This window comes from Malaclemys terrapin, chromosome 4 (assembly GCF_027887155.1).
Source record: "Malaclemys terrapin pileata isolate rMalTer1 chromosome 4, rMalTer1.hap1, whole genome shotgun sequence".
NCBI lineage: Eukaryota > Metazoa > Chordata > Testudines > Emydidae > Malaclemys > Malaclemys terrapin.
Genome location: NC_071508.1, coordinates 87,225,689 through 87,243,228, shown reverse-complemented (window position 1 = coordinate 87,243,228; position 17,540 = coordinate 87,225,689). Strand labels below are relative to the sequence as shown.

The 17,540-nt window shown below is 44.5% G+C and overlaps 1 protein-coding gene across 1 annotated transcript in view; it reads left to right on the top strand.

The window, feature by feature from the left end:
• MAP3K9 (mitogen-activated protein kinase kinase kinase 9) overlaps positions 1-16,427 on the top strand; it is a 67,618-nt gene extending 51,191 nt beyond the window's left edge. The window contains exons 6-11 of the mRNA XM_054024937.1: positions 2,585-2,825; positions 4,140-4,262; positions 4,958-5,111; positions 12,388-12,500; positions 13,266-14,075; positions 15,830-16,427. Coding sequence (XP_053880912.1) covers positions 2,585-2,825; positions 4,140-4,262; positions 4,958-5,111; positions 12,388-12,500; positions 13,266-14,075; positions 15,830-16,311 — 1,923 coding nt within the window. The 3' untranslated portion in view covers positions 16,312-16,427. The remainder of the gene's footprint in view (positions 1-2,584; positions 2,826-4,139; positions 4,263-4,957; positions 5,112-12,387; positions 12,501-13,265; positions 14,076-15,829) is intronic.
• Positions 16,428-17,540: the final 1,113 nt, after the last annotated feature.

Below are 17,540 nucleotides of genomic sequence, written 5' to 3'. Positions count from 1 at the left end.
GACCTTGAAAGGTCATTGAGTCCAGCCCCCTGCCTTCACTAGCAGGACCAAGTACTGATTTTGCCCCAGATCCCAAAGTGGCCCCCTCAAGGATTGAACTCACAATCCTGGGTTTAGTAGGCCAATGCTCAAACCACTGAGCTATCCCTCCCTTTACTTCTAGTAGTTGCAGATAGGCCACATGCCATCATAGACAATCTCATCCTACCATCCCCTCCACAAACTTACCAACCTCAGTCTTGAAACCAGTTGGGTTTTTTGTCCCTGCTGGTCCCCTTGAAAGACTGTTCCAGATCTTCACTCCACTGATTATTAGAAACCGTCATCTGATTTCACGCCTGAACTTGTTGATTGCCAGTTTATATCCATTTGTTCTGGTGCTAACATTGTCCCTTAACTTCAATAACTCCTCTCTCTCTTGTGTTTATCTCTCTAATGTATCTATAGTGAGCAACCATATCTCCCCTCAGCCTTTGTTTTGTTAGGCTAAACAAACCAAGCTCCTTGAGTCTCCTCTCATAAGATAGGTTTTTCCATTCCTCTGATCATCCTAGTAGCCCTTCTCTGCACCAGTTCCAGTTTGAATTCATCTGTCTCAACCATGAGAGACTTAGAACTGTGCACACAGTATTCCAGATGATGTCTCACCAGTGTTTTGTATAATGATACTAACACTTCCCTGTCCCTATTGGCAATACCTTGCCTGATGCATCCTAGGGTTGCATTAGCCTTTTTCACAGCCACATCACATTGGTGACTGATAGTCATCTTGTGATGGACCAGTAGACCCAGGTCTTTCTCTTCCTCTGTCACTTCCAACTGATACATTCCCTGCTTATAGTAAAATTTCTTGCAGTTAGTCCCTAAAGGCATGCCCTTGCACTCTGCGCTATTACATTTCATCCCATTTCTATTATTACAATTTTCAAGGTAATCTTGTAGGATATTCCGGTCCTCCTCCACAGTGGCAGATTAGCCACTGGGCCAACAGGCCACAGGCCCCCGGCCAATTGGGGGACTCCGGGGAAAAATGTGCCCCGACCCTGCTCCCCGGCATGTTTTGGCTCATGGGGAGTGGACAGAAGAGGACGGAGTGGCTTTGCCCTGCGCTCTGGGTCTTGCCTCAGCAGCTGAATGCCACCTCCTGGGTCCTAGTGCCAGCCTGTTTCCTCTACAACCATGAGTGCCTGTTGGGAGGAGGGAGGTGTGGAGAGGAAAGGATGGGGAAGAGAAGGGGATACAGGAATGGGTGGGGGGAAGCAGGAGCCCAGCATGTGGAATTCCCTGGGCACCAGCAACACCAGTGCAGGGACATCACTGCAGGCGTGGTTGCCAGCAGCAGCTGGGGCTCCCGTGTTACGCCATCCTGTCCCCACCCAGCACCGGCAGCCCAGGTAGCACTATAGGTGGAGAGCGAGAGCCAGTGAACCAAGGGGACTGGCTTCAGCATGCACGTGTGCATGTGCATGGGCGTGCTTTGCCCCCCCCCAAATATAGCAGTCAAACTACGCCTATGGCCCTGGGATTGGAGGAGCTCTAGCTCCCTGCTTCGGACTCAGGGCCACGGGAGCTCTCACTCCCCGCTGTGGCCCGGGGCCACGGCGCGGGGAGGGGCACAGAGCTTCTCTGGTCTTGGGGCTGCAGTGCACGGTGGGGGCAGATAGGAGCAAGGCTGCAGAGCTGCCGGGGCGGAGGGCAGAATGTGGCTGACCGTGTGTGAAACGGGGCGGAGCGGTGGGGGAAGAGACAGAATGGGGTGGTGCTGTGGGTTGTACTGCAAGCGGAAGGAGGGGTGGAGAGGGGGCCCCCCACTTGCTCTGGCCCAGGGCCCCACGAAACCTTAACCCGCCTCTGTTCCTCCATATTGACAATACCTCCCAACTTTGTGTTATCTGCAAACTTTATTAGCACACTCACGCTTTTGTGCCAAGGTCATGAATGAAAATGTTCAATAAGATTGCTCCCACGCCGGACCCAGGAAGAACTCCACTTATATCCTCCCTCCAGCCTGACAGTTCACCTTTCAGTATGACCCAATATAGTCTCCCCTTTAACCAGTTCCTCATCCACCTTTCAGTTCTCGTATTAATCCCCATATTCTCAAATTGAACTAATAATTTCCCATGTGGAACTGTATCAAATGCCTTACTGAAATTCCAGGTAGATTAGATCTACTGCATTTCTTTCATCTAGAAAATTGGTGATCTTCTCAAAGAAAGAGATCATGTTGGTCTGTCACAATGTTATATTTTATCCCAGTTACCATTTACCTCTGTCCTTAACTACTTTGTTTTTAAAAATTTGTTCCAATACCTTGCATACAATTGAGGTCAAACTAATGGGCCAGTGGTTTCCTTTCTTAAAAATAGGTGCTATATTAGCAATATTCCAGGCATAGTTTACATCCCCCGAGTTTAAGGATTCATTAAAAATCCTTTGCTATAGGACTGGCAATTTCATGTGCCAGTTCCGTTAATATACATTAGAGGGATAAACACAAGAGAGAGGAGTTATTGAAGTTAAGGGACAATGTTAGCACCAGAACAAATTGATATAAACTGAATTCTCTCTTTCCTCCCTGCAGGAGCTGCGCACGTGGGAGGAGGAGCTGACCCGTGCTGCACTCCAGCAGAAGAACCATGAGGAGCTGCTGCGGCGGCGGGAGCAGGAGTTGGCGGAGCGTGAAATTGACATCCTAGAAAGGGAGCTCAACATCATCATCCACCAGTTGTGCCAGGAGAAGCCTCGGGTGAAGAAGCGCATAGGCAAGTTCAAGAAGAACCGTCTTAAGTTGAAAGATGGCAATCGCATCAGCCTCCCTTCAGGTCAGTGATGCTGTAGTGCCGGGTTGTAGAGGGGTCCTCTTGTGCCAAAGAAGTTTCTGTTAAATGTAGCTCCTTTGTGCCTGCAATCATAGAATGGCCCATTGGATGGTCACAAGATGTGCCTTAAGAAATCCCAACCTCTTTGGCATCAAGAAATTAAAGGTCAGTGGTTATAGGGAAAAACATAGGAAATGGTAACAGAGCTCTATGCACTATGACTAACATTGTCCAAAGGGCAAGGATGTGGTTAAAGAGGATTGTTGAATGTTTGAGTGTTTATAGCACACATCACTAGTCTGCAGCTGGTATCGGGAAGTTCACTTTAAAGCAAAATATTAATTTTAACTACCAATGCAACATTTAGTTCTACAATACCCCAAATGCCCACTTTCATTGAAGGCAGTACCTGAAAATGGTGGAAGTGTCTACTCTGGGGTCGTCTTATTGTTAAATAAAGCTGATATGGGTATATTTGATATCAGAACAGCAACCATAGCCCATTGTACTGCTGGTGTGGGAAATGACCTTGGGACTCTGCGAGTCATGTTGAGTAGCTAAGGGAAGATTATGAGGACTACAGCACTCAACTTCTCAACACTACTATTTAGCACATAAATACAGAATTAAACTGCTGCTTTATTCCCTCAAGAGTGGACGGAAAATGTCACTTGGTTGATCAACAGTTGGGGAAGTGGGTGGGAGAATGAGGATGGCTGTCAATTGAGTTGTGAGTCCATTGTGATAAGAGTGAGAACTGAATGTGCAAGTTGCTTGAGGAGTTCCAAACTGGCGAGAAATAGAAAGCTGCATGTGTTTGATTATATAATTCACCCAGAGTCGGCAGCCTTGTTCTAGATGGTTCTTAACACGTACTGCACTGTTAACGCTGTCTCCGAAGGGAGACTGAGAGTTGGGGAGAGTGGTGGTGGTAGATTATATTTTTAATAATAACCATCTTTAATAAGATGGTAAACATTTGTTTCATGAATTTTTGCTTGCCCCATAAGTCTCTTTGGGAAATGAGATGAAAAGGATTTTACCTGAAAAATTATGCAGGTACATATGGGTAGGAATGTCAGTCCCCCACTAGACACATTTGTATTCGTCCTTTGCAGTTGTATATCCAGATGCAAAGCACTAATCTTCAGGCTGCGTTAGGAGTGTGCAAATTGGGGGTTTATGTGCTTGCAAAGATGCACTGAAACACTGGTGCCATTCTGCAAAGGTGCCAGAAAGGATTAATAATCTTTTTTGTTGTGGTTCATGAATGAGTATTTTAATTGTGATTTTTTTTTTTTTTTTTTTTTTAAACAGATTTCCAGCACAAATTCACTGTACAAGCATCTCCAACCATGGACAAAAGGAAAAGCTTGATCAGTAGTTGTTCCAGTCCTCCTGCAAGTCCTACCATCATTCCCAGACTCAGGGCCATACAGTGTAAGGAGCTTGCTATAACATTGAACTTGGGAAGAATATAATATGTCTAGCAGGCGCTGCAGTGGGGTGTTGTGAGCCTTGTTTAGGAAAGGATTATAAACGTTCCTGAATGAAGCCTGAACTGTGGAGAGTGAAGGTGGGGAATGTTCCTTCTCCCAGAAATTGAACTTCACTTGTTTGTGTTTCTGGGCACTTGCTGATTGATTGCATTGGAAGTATATTTCTCGGGGATACAGCCTGCTTGCTGTAACTGAATGTATGGAATATGTTTGCAAGTTCAGAAGGTATTTTTGAGGTGGATCAGCTGGATAGGCTGAAAGAGAAGTGTGTGGCAAAGGAATGGAAATTGGTAAAAACATTTCAAGAAAAATGAAAGCAATTGGTGTGGGAATGTGGCCCTGTCATAACAAGCAGCCAGGAAGTGGAGACCTTACAGGGGCAAATCTATCTGTGTCATGTGGGTGTTGTGCGGCTAAATCGTTTGATGTTGGTGAGCACTTCACACTCTACAGGTGGTTGGTTAAATAGTGTTAATACATTTCCTTCAGGGTCTTTAGCATTGTGCCTTGCTTCTCTTTTCTCCAGTGCTGAAGAGTGCTACATTGCCACTCAAGAGGTGCAGGCAGCATTTTGTGTTTTTTCCTGCCCCACGTGCCCATCCTTTCTCCTCCCCCCCCCTTTATTGGTTTCCATAGTGACACCTGGCGAAAACAGCAAAGCATGGGGATGCAACTCAGTCTTACAGAAGGAGGAAGGAGAAGAGGAAGAGAAGAGAAGCCAGAAGAAGAAAGGGCGTACCTGGGGACCAAGTTCTCTTTGTCATAAGGAGCTAGCTGCAGGAGAAGATGGGTAAGAACAAACAGGACTGGGTCCAGGGGGAAGTGTGAATGGCCAAAGTTTTCTGAACTTTAAAGCTGCTTATAAGCACTTGGTTCTCAGAAGGGCTGCCTGGTAAAACTCCATCTCTGTCCTGCAGATCTGCCACAATTTTCAGCTGAAATAATTATTTATCCATTGTCTCAGACATTAGAGATAGAAGAAACAGGTAAAGTCACATCTAATCCATCCTCAGAGGTCCAGTGCAGCGCTGTTCTTTTCAATGTGCTTTCCAGTACTTTGTCCAGGGTAGTTTTAGTCTTTTCCTGATATTCAGTCTAAATTTTCTGTAGCTCGATATCCTCCAGCTTCTAATTATACCCCCTTTGGACTACCCTGAAATATTCTTCTCCATCCTTCATATTTACACCCTTTGAATACATATTTTCCTTCTCTTGTGTAGTAGTTAGTATTAAGCTGGGACTAGAGGAGCCAGATAGATATTTTTTCAGCCTTCTTAAAAGGTATATATATGCTTGTAGAGATGTTGTGCCAAGTCTGCTCCTGTTGATTTCTATTCTGTGGTTCCAGTCTTGCGTGAAGACTGTATACCAGGAGTCAAACCTCAGCATTTTTGTGATGCTGCTTAAAAGATTAGTATTTATTTTTAATGATATGCTTAAAAAATCTGAGGTGACTTGATGCCTCATAGGTTTGAAGTTTGGATATAGAGACTTTCACCCCTAGGTTGCTAGTCTGGACGCAGCCCAGATTGGTAATGGGGGAAAAAATCTGATAGCTGGTCAGTAGCCTATCTGAAATGAGTCTGTTGTCTTAGTTTGCCAAATTCCTGGAAGACAAGTGTCCATATAACAAACCTGCCCACCAAAATTGGCATTGATTGCCCCCTGCAGAAAAGCCAAGGATTGAATGGTCCATGGAAATTAAATTACAATCTCCCTTAAACGGTGGTCTTTCTAGCCCAGGCTTTTGAGGCAAATTAGCAGGGCAGTGTGGAGAGAGCTTGCATGGCCACTGCTCAGGCTGTATCTGTTCTGTAGATAACTCTTGAGAATTAATGCCTTTATTTATCACACAGTCCCATGTCTTTCACCAGCATTACATTTAAAAGGTGGAGGAAAAAATGTTGATGGTAGAAAAATGCTTCTGCCTTGAAGTCCAGAAGCCTTTTGTTGGAACTCTGAGAGAGTTGGAACTCTGATTTAGTTGGTGTTGGTCCTGCTTTGAGCAGGGGATTGGTCTAGACGACCTCCTGAGGTCTCTTCCAACCCTGATATTCTATGATTCTAAAACCTCTTCTTCTCTTCCACTTCTTCCCCTGCAAAACAACAGTTGGAAAGGGTGAAGCATCTATTATGCACAGGGAGCTAGGAGGATGGGATTTGCCAGTTTGCTAAAAGTGGTTGAAATTAACTTAATCCTGTTCCCTGCAAAACTGAGATGCTACCTCTGTGACTGACTGTTCATCTCTTACAGAGGAACTCAATAAGGTTACAGCATTGTACAGAGCAGCATCTGGAACATGGTGACTGTTTTGCTGAATGGGCAATGAAGTGAATATATGATGAGCCCTTGCTGCTCTTTGAAATCATGCCAGACTGAGAGGCTCTTTAAAGCAAACAGAGCTGCAATAAGTCGCAGTCACTCTGAGGCACACTCCCCATTTTTATTTTCTTTTTGGTTAGTTAAAGGTAAATTTTAAGGCTCGCTCACTTAAGTGCCAGACACAGGTGAAAAATTCCCTTGCAAGCTTTTCCCACAGAGCTGTGGCAGTGCTCTTTAATCCTGGCTAGCAACATTCTTGTCATTTCAGTTGCCTACATAGCTCTCTGCCAAGGCATCTTGAATCCTTATCTCCTTTGTCCTTTGCCATATCTTTTCCAACAGGGATTTAAAAAAAAAAAAAAAAGTCACAGTAACAAAATGATAAATTGGAGAGGGTTCAGGGAAGAGCCACGAGAATGATTAAAGGATTAAAAGACCCGTATTATAGTGTTAGGCTCAAGGAGCTCAATCTCTTTAGTTTAATAAAGAGAAGGTTATGGGATGACGTGATTACCATTTAAGTACTTACATGGTGAACAAATGTTTGATAATGAGCTCTTCAATTTATCAGTGAAAGAGAGAACTTCAATGGCTGGAAGTTGAAGCTAGACTCCCCCTCTCCGCCCCCCCCAACACAAATACATTTACCGCCACCCAGCTCTTAAGGCAGAGCAGAGAGCATCAGCTGCTCACTGGTGCTCAGCTCTGAAGGCAGCGCCATGCCAGCAGCAGCAGAGAAGTAAGGGTGGCAATGTGAAAAGTGATATTTGTCAATATCACTTTTCACAGCAGACTTAGCGCCTCATTGCCACCCTTACTTCTGTGCTGCTGCTGCCACCCCTGGGCTGACAGCTGGAGCCCCGCCACCTCCAGGTGAGGGATTGGCTGCTGGGAAGAAGGAGAGCCCAGGTTGCCTCCCTGTGAGATTGAGGGAGGGGGAAGGAGAACCTGAGCCTGGGTGGTGAGGCTCTGGCTGTCCTTTTTATCCTCACCTTCCAGGTGTGCATGTTCCTTTTGCACGCGCCCCAGCTACCTGGGGCTGGTAGCCAGAGCTCTTGGGGGAGGGAAAAAAACAAAACCTGCACTCTAAATTCAGGTTTATATAAAGCCAGTCGCTGAAAAATGACAGTGATTATTTTTATCCTTTTTAAAGCTTGTCTGTGAACTGCAGAGATATGCATACCTGATAACAGGCTGATATGCCAAACTGGCAGGGACTGATTAAGGCTGAACATAACTTGGAACAGCGTCATGACATTTACATTGTGAGTTCGTGATATTTATTTTAGGGTGTCTGATGGAAACCCTTAGTCTTCTAATTCTGAGCCCCACTACAATAACGACTTAGATATTGGCATAGAAAGTACGCTTATTAAGTTTGCGGATGATACCAAACTGGGAGGGATTGCAACTGCTTTGGAGGACAGGGTCATAATTCAAAATGATCTGGACAAATTGGAGAAATGGTCTGAGTTAAACAGGATGAAGTTTAATAAAGACAAATGCAAAGTGCTCCACTTAAGAAGAAAAAATCAGTTTCACACATACAGAATGGGAAAAGACTGTCTAGGAAGGAGTACGGCAGAAAGGGATCTAGGGGTTATAGTGGACCACAAGCTAAATATGAGTCAACAGTGTGATGCTGTTGCAAAAAAAGCAAACATGATTCTGGGATGTATTAACAGGTATGTTGTGAGCAAGACATGAGAAGTCATTCTTCCGCTCTACTCTGGTCTGGTTAGACCTCAGCTGGAGTATTGTGTCCAGTTCTGGGCACCGCATTTCAAGAAAGATGTGGAGAAATTGGAAAGGGTCCAGAGAAGAGCAACAAGAATGATTAAAGGTCTTGAGAACATGACCTATGAAGGAAGGCTGAAAGAATTGGGTTTGTTTAGTTTGGAAAAGAGAAGACTGAGAGGGGACATGATAGCAGTTTTCAGGTATCTAAAAGGGTGTCATAAGGAGGAGGGAGAGAACTTGTTCACCTTAGCCTCTAAGGATAGAACAAGAAGCAATGGGCTTAAACTGCAGCAAGGGAGGTCTAGGTTGGACATTAGGAAAAAGTTCCTAACTGTCACGGTGGTTAAACACTGGAATAAATTGCCTAGGGAGGTTGTGGAATCTCCATCTCTGGAGATATTTAAGAGTAGGTTAGATAAATGTCTATCAGGGATGGTCTAGACTGTATTTGGTCCTGCCATGCGGGCAGGGGACTGGACTCGATGACCTCTCGAGGTCCCTTCCAGTCCTAGAATCTATGAATCAAGTCAGCTGATAGTGACCTGGCCTCAGCCTGCTGTTGTGACATGGGAGATTTTTGTTCTGTCTAGGGATAGACACTTTCAGGTTTTCACACCCGCAGTTGGGTTGTTAGTGTTTGTGTGATTTTAATGTTCTGTTGGACTGAAGGTGACATTTATGGATTTATGGTAGCTATAGGCCCTTGAGCTGTGATCCTTTTCAGATCTCACAAGCCAAGCAGGACATAACCTGATCAATACATAGATGAGGGACTTTCAAAGAAAATCCTTTTCCTGCAAAAAGTGGTGTTGGAAATTCAGTAGCAGACACATTTTCCTGCGTCAGGACTGTACCAATGCCCTAGCATGGTGTTTAAAGGACAGTGTACTGTTGGAGACTCTCGCTTTCAGATGAGACATTATTAAGGATCCCATTACACGTTTGGCAATTTACTGACCAAATGAGATCTAATCAACTCACAGGCTAAAGGCGCTTGTAGGAATTCCCAAGGAGAGGGATAATGGGTTTTCTAGTGGGAAGGGAGGCTGAGGAGGACAAATGTAGTTACTACTGTCTCATAACATAAATATATGAATACCCTATCAACTTTCCCACCCAAATAGGCTACTGAAAAAATCTAAACCTAGATTCCCTCGCCTCCCCCTCCCCCCCCGCAAAAGGTGCCAGGGTGGGGTGGGGGGTAAAGTAGGTAGTTTGGCTGCTAGTGCTGTCAACTAGTACTGTTCCAGAGGTGATGTGCTTTAGCAAGTGGAATATATATATTGAACTGCTTTCAAGCGCACCCTAGTAGCATGTATGTTGTGTAGCAGTCTCCTTGTCAGGCCTGCAGGGACTGTGGGTAGCAATGTTTGTGAAATGGTAAAAGAATGTAAGAATGAGGTGAAAATAATAATTAGTCAACTTCAGCAAAGTCTTAGAATTATTCTGATCACTCCTAGTCTTCATATTCAAAGTAAGGCTCACTTTCAGTGCCAATGAATCTTCGACCTCTGCTTTTTTATGAAGGAAGCTGTGTCTAGAAGGAGGCATAGAGAAGCAGAAGAAGTTGATGTGTCGTGCTGTGCCACAAAGGGCAGCCCAGAACAACCCTGTAATCTTCAGGGATATCAGGACGAAGGTGAAGGCTAGACTGACAATAGTTGTGCATTATTCACTGTTTTGCTGTTTACTGTCTGTATACATTGAGAACCTAGTACATACCCTTCCAACTCCATGGAGAAAGACTCCATACTAATTGTCTATGTACCTTATAAAAGACCTTGGCATTTACCTTTGGGGAGAGCATAGTGTTCCCTCTTCTTTTTGCTTGCATTCACCATCTATCCATTCCTTAATGTCTCCTTCTCTGTGTTTATTTATCCAGGTGTATATATAGATGGGATGCTTAAATATAACTAAAGCTACCAGGTTGTTTTATCACATAGTTACAGCACATCTTAGGATGAATAAATCATGACATAGAATTTTGTCCTTGTATAGGTCACCCCACCAGTCACACTCTTGTTGCTAAGTCACATGGATGCCTTCCATTGGGGCATAAGATCAACATTGCGCTGACTGGATTCAAACTCATGGAAGGATATTGCACACACTCAAGTGGGAGTGATTAATGTGGAAAAACGATAATATCTCAAGACCGAGGAGAACAGAATGCTTTTAATGTAATTTAAAACTATGCCCCTAAATTGGAAATATTTGTGGTTCTAAGGTAATACAACAGTCATCACCCAACTGATCATGTGCAAAATCAAGTGTAGACTTTGCAATCTTGGTCCAAAAAGATAGTCCTCTGTCCAGTGAACTACAGGAGCACTTTAATTAACTAGAGAGTAAAGGAAATCCATACTCCCACAATGAAATCTGTAATAATAATACTTTGAGATCCAGATCCTAGGTGAAAGGCACTAAAAAGTGCAGAGTGCCTCCAGAAATGAATTAAGCTTCATGAGAACCCCGGAAGGAGGTCAGTATCATTCCCATTTTATAGATTTGTGAAACAAGCACAGGAGAATTATGTGACTTCCCCAAGATCACACAAGTTAACAACACAGCTAGGAATATAACCCAGATCTGCATTCTCATTCTCTGACCATTAAACATGCTCTTTCCCAGCCCATTGAGTTAATTTGTACACATCCATAGTACAGTGAGATTGCTGACCTTGACTTACTGGCATGGTTAGATCTCCTCTCTCTCAGCTTCTGACTTTCTTAGCTGGGTCTTAGCTTTTCATCTAAGCTGTGACATGTATAACTTTAGAAGTTTGAAGGGAGTCATTTCAAATCTACAAGTCCAGATAGTACAAGACAATTAATGGGTGCTGATATCCTTGCTGATGTGCCAAAAAGTTGCACCACTGAAAGTTCCAACATTCTCAGTGGCTTGACAGTGGCCCTAGGAAGTAAACAATGTGATGGTAACAAGCTTGTGTGGATAGAAAATAAAGATCCATCTGGGTCACAAAAAGTTTGGCTGCAGATCCTAACTCCCCTAAAGTTTGAGTTTGGATTAGAGCTTTTAGTTCTGGCCCATATTTAGAAGAAAATGAATGATACAATTATACAGTATATGGGTGCATTGACTGTTGGGTCTATAATATAGTCATTCCAAGGTGCATTGGTGTTACATGTTTGACTGTTATCATTGTTAACTGGTTGCTCTAAAATTTTTTTTTTTTTTTTTTTTTTTTTTTTGAAAGGGTTAAATGTACAAGGCATGACCTTGGCACATCCCATTCCCTGCTGTGATTTCCAGCTTTCATTATTGCTTTGTTTTATGCAGAAATATTCTTGGAATTGATTAATTTTCTTTGCTCGATATATATTGTTGCACCTGCCTTAAGATGGAAGTTGCAACATTTTGGTAAAAGAACTGAGTTTTGCTTAGTTTCTGTATCTTCTATAATTGCCTCCGCATGTTCTGCTAAAATGATATTTTGTAAAGTCGTGCACCCCCACACATCATTGACTCTCAGCAGACATCCCTGTGCTTGCCACACTGTCAGTACAGTAGGAGAGATGCTTTTTCATTTTTTTTCTTTAGTGGTGGAAACATGTCATTGTTTCAAAATGTCTTACTTCAGGAGAGCATTAGCTCTGTCTATGTGGAGATGAATTGGCCCAGGCTTGCAGTCCTAAATAGAATAGTATTTGGAAATGTAGGGGAGAAGAATCATAAGAATGGCCATACTAGGTCAGACCAATGGTCCATCTAGCTTAGTAGCTTGTCTTCTGACAGTGATCAGTGCCAGATGCTTCAGAGCGAGTGAACAGAACCAATTCATCAAGTGATCCATCCCCAGTCTCAGGTTCTAGCAGTCAGAGGTTCAGGGATGCCTAGAGCATGGGGTTGCATCCCTGATTATCTTAGGTTCATCAATGGCTATTAGCTATCCTTCATTAACTTATTTAATTCTTTTTTTGAACTCCGTTATATTAGTCTTGTGTAATACATATTTTTTCCCTGTCTTTTTCTCCTCCAGCCTGAAGTCTCTGGTAGATGGATACAAACAATGGTCATCTAGTGCTCCAAACCTAGGGAAAGTCCAGAGAACTACACCTGCCTTGCCAGGATTCACTAGCCTAGCAGAGATGGGTAAGGGCAGACCACGTACTTTATTTCACGCACGTGCACGCATCCCTGCGTGAGCAATTCTATTCATCCAAGGCATCTTACTCCAATGTCTTCATTTTGGTGGTTCACTATTTCACCTTAATGTCCTCAAGGATTGCCCTCTCTCATCTCGTCTTTTGGATTTTCTGTGTGTGTTCACTCCCCTCCCATCTCTCCACACTCACTCTCTCTCACTCTGCAGCTCACCAGTTCTTACCCCAAACCTCTCAAAACCACTGTCCAGCTCTCTGTTCTCTGTGGTAGCTCTGCACTCCTTAGAAACTTTGTGATCTTTCTTGTTAATAATGCTGTTGGGAATGGATATTTGGGTGCTGCAATATAGGGATAGATCACTTACAGGAAGTACTGTGGGGGAGTGGTTCTTGTCTCCTTCCCTGCCTTTCTAAACATGTCCTTATGTGTAAATCTACTGCAGCTGGGAGGGCTGAGGAGCTCTTTTCAGAAATGCTACTCTTGGTCAGCACCTTGTCAGTGCTCCCAGCCTGCACCAGCTTTGCGAGCTGGATTCACATCCACAAGGGCCAGCTTTTTGTCCTGTCTTGGATTGCCTAGCTTGGACAGAAGAACCTATTCACATTTGACTATGGTTACAGTTAGTGCTTAGATGAAGGTATTTCCTTCTTTGCATGCTTTGTGAAGCTTAATCCATTCATGTTTGTAAGGCATGTTGTGAGTCTCTGGTGAAAATGTTATGCCAACACAAAGTATTTTTCATTTGCTTTGCAGAGGATGAAGACAATGAGTGTCTTAATGGAGGCGAAGTGCACCCTTCACCTGGGCGCACCCCATCGTACCTCTGCATCCCATTTCAGAAGAGCGGAGACGTGGATGGCCCACCCAGTGATGCCAATGAGGAGTCCACCCCCATGAATTCTGCTACAAGCACCCCTCAGCTCACCCCGACCAATAGCCTTAAACGGGGCTCCCAGCATAAGCGGTGGGAGGTTGCCTTACTCGGTTGTGGAGCAGTGCTGGCTGCTGCAGGCCTAGGCTTTGATCTGTTGGAGGCAGGCAAGTGCCAGTTGCTGACCCAGGATGAGCTGGAACCGCCCAAGGAGGAGAAGAAGAAGCGCGACAGTATTTTCCAGCGGGCTGGGCGCCCACGCAGAAGCACCAGCCCCCCTTCCCGGAAGCTCTTCAAGAAAGAGGACCCCCTGTTGCTGCTGGGCGAGCCCTCCACCTCACTGACCCTCCTCTCCCTGTCTTCCATTTCTGAATGTAACTCCACCCGCTCCCTGCTGCGCTCAGACAGTGATGAGATTGTGGTGTATGAGATGCCCGTCAGCCCTGTGACAGTCAAGGCTCCCTTGCCAGTAGTTACTAACCCGCTGGTCAATGTACGCATTGAGAGGTTCAAGCAGGACCCCAACCAATCCCTGACTCCCACACATGTGACTCTCTCTTCCCATGCCCAGCAAAGGGGGCACAGGCGAACCCCTTCTGATGGGGCCATCAAAGTGGCTGGACTGGTTGCCAATGGGTGCTCTCCCAGTGGGTGCACTTCCAGTAACTGTTTAACTGGTGCACTGGGCGCAGGTAAGTTTCTCCTCCTCCTCCTCTTTCTCAGTCTTCAGAATGAAGGCCAGACAGTTAGTGCAGTGATTCCCCTATCCCTCCCTCTTGTGCCTTTGTTCATCGAGAGAGTGAATACTCTATTTATATAGCGCCTAGCACAGTGGTCTGTGGCAAAGGCTCCTAGGCATTACCTTTATACTACTAATAAATAAAATAATACTCTAATCCAGCGGTTCTCAAACTGTGGGTTGGGACCTCAAAGTGGGTCATGACCCTGCTTTAATGGGGTCGCCAGGGCTGGCTTAGACTTGCTCGGGCACAGGGCTGAAACCGAAACCAAAGCCCAAGCCCCAGCCCCACTGCCTGGGGTTGAAGCCAAAACCTGAGGGCGTCAGCCCTGGCTGGCAGGGCTCAGGTTACAGGCCCCTTGTCTAGGGCTGAAACCCTGGGGCTTTGGCTTTGGCCCCTCCCCCACACCTGGGGCAGCAGAGCTCAAGCAGACTCAGGCTTCGGTTCCCCCTCCTGGGATTGTTAGAAGGGAGTTGTCAGAAGTGGGTTGTGGTGCAATGAAGTTTGAGAACCCCTGCTCTAATCAGTTTAGGCCTGGTATCACCACTGATTCACTGTGCAACTTTGGGCAAGTCAGATAACCTCTCTGTCTCTCTTTCCTCATCAAAGGATATTGTGAGGCTTACTACATTAGTTTCTTGGACAGAAGGCATTATCCAAGTATAATGTCACTTCTGTTGTTTGTTCCTGAGGATTCCACCTTCACGCTTTACCCTTCCTTAAGTTCCCCTTATGCTTTCAAGGCAACTTCTATTCTGAAAGCCAACAAAAAATGGACATGAGGCCTTCTGGACTGAGCTGGTGCCACTTTTTGTTCATTGGCAAGAGGGTTCGTGTTGGGGAGTACAAGGTGTGCTCTGCCGCCAAACCTTTATCAGGGACTGAGCCTCCACAACATCCCAAATTCCTTACCACTACGGGGGGAGAAACACTGGAATTGTTCTTTGATCTAAGTGACTGTAGCTACTTAGAACAACTGCAGCCTGCCAGGACAATGGCCTATTGTATCAGGGTCTGTAGTGAGATACAAGTTAACATAGTCATTTATGCTCATAAAAATAGCTTTAGTGAAAACTTAAAACTTCATTTACTGAACAATAAATTCTGCTTTGGAATTCTTCACCATATACAAATTCATATGATGAGACATTATGCTTATTATGTATATTCTATTAAAATACATTAAATGAACATTAAGATGATAGAGTGAAGCATCCCAGAACCACTGAGTGACAAGATTAAGGTTTCCTACTCGAGCTTTAAGTGATCTGATTATATAGCATTGGAGCAGCTGTATCTCACTAGTGTGTCCAGAATAGTCCAGGAGCCAGTGGACCAGTCCCTTATCTCAAATCAATACAACAGGGGCATAGACTTCTTTGTTGTTTGGAAAACTGTGTTTGTCCCCTTTTAATAATTTGTCCACATTGGAACTTCTATTCTCAACTCAGTGTTTCCTATATTTAATAATGCAAAACCAAAATTTTCTGGGGGAAAGGGTCAAAGCTCCCCCAAGCTCCCAGTGGTCTACCTCACATATAGTGTTTCAGATGAAAATTGAGGGGTTCTGAATTTTGGATATATTTTATTTTTGCACATGGCTTTAGTGTATCTGGGCATTAAAGTCAAGTTGGAGCTATTTAAGGTATCTATCTAACTGATGTGTCTTCTTTCTCTCTCTCTCTCTCCCTCCCCTTTTTGGATAGGTGTATTAAAAACTCCCAGCCCAAGTCGAGATCCAAATGAGGTCCCTCGCCTGCCAGACCCCAACCTTGTCTTTCCTCCAACCCCAAGACGCTGGAATGCACAGCAGGACTCCACACTGGAAAGACCCAAGACCTTGGAGTTCTTGCCAAGGCCACGCCCTTCAGCCAATCGGCAGCGGCTTGATCCCTGGTGGTTTGTGTCACCCAGCCAAGCTAGGGGTGAATCCTCTGCCAACAGTTCAAGTACTGACACCCCAAGCAATCTGGACTCCTGCTTTGCTAGTAGCAGCAGCACTGTAGAGGAGAGGCCAGGACTTCCTGCTCTGCTTCCTTTCCAGGTGGGTATTCCTGTAGAGGAGCAGATGCTATTGGACATAGATGTTGAGGGGCAGAGCCAGGACAGCACAGTTCCGCTATGCAGAACTGAACTTAAAACAACCAAACCTGCAGCGTATGAACTGAAACAAGAGTTCTGGTCTTAGCATGAAATCCATTAGGGGGCAGTAAGCCCCTTTAGAGTCAATCATACTACTTGCACTGAGAATGCACTTTGAAGACAGATAAAATGGAGGGATGCTACTGAGATCATATAATGGTGCTGCCTCTATTGAAAATGTATTGTCTGACTGTCTGATTTTTGTCTGCAGTTGGATGTAACTGGGCAACTCAAAGCTGCTGACTTTTGCTGTGGGGATTTTCTGTAGTCTTCCTTATCTTGTTGTTGCAGTTTGAAATGGCAATAAGCAAAAATGATCATATCAAAGTCTCTGTATTTGACCTCACAGAGCTTGACAAATGTGGTATATTGGTATATAACCCAGTATTAATCTGGATCCTGAGATCCCAAGTATTACACTATATCAGGCACTGGTGTTTGGTATTTTCCCAAGGCTGTCCAAATGGGAGAAATAGCAAATATTTGGAGATTTGCTTCACTGAATCCCACTCTTTTATGGCAGGGTTGGTCTGGCATCTACCCACTACCCCGGCAGAAGCACCTGGCTCACACATGCTTGGATTTTATAGTCTCTAATAAATTCTTTGTTAAATGCTCCTCAGATGCAGTTTTCATCTGGAACTCTGACACATTCCATCTAATCTAATTTATATACTATAATGTAGTCCCTTTTGTGTGAGCGGACCTGTAGCTAGAACAGTAATTCACTCTTTCTGTTGAGTTGTGTGTGACCTCAAAAGCAAGCTCTCCACACTGATGATGTATAACAAAGCCATCAGCATTAGGAACCAGACAGTATGTTTGGCTTGCAGAAAGAACTCAGTGTATTCATTAGTGAGGTTCTTCCTCACCCTGTCAATGCTAGGAAAATCAGGTATGTAATCCTAATGGACTGCTTCCATCGAAATCCGTGGGAGCCAGATCGGGCACTGAGGCCTCATATCATGTAGAAAACATGTATCTGGATTAAGCTAACATCCTAACCAGTTCCATTCTTTATCCTGTCCTATTCCTAGATCTTCTATCCTGGGTTAATGTCTTTCCTACTTTAATCTCTTTTCTTCTGCCCTTTTGTCAGTAGCTGGGATGCTCCAAATCTCCAATAGAGTTCTTAGGTACAATTCGCTAGGTGCTAGGAAGCTGAGAGCCAATTGGAAGAGCACAAATCCCCATTGCTACTTTTGACCACATGTTGCCAAATGGAGAAATCTCAGATCAGTCCCAGTATGCAATGTAATAATGAATTTGTGTCGT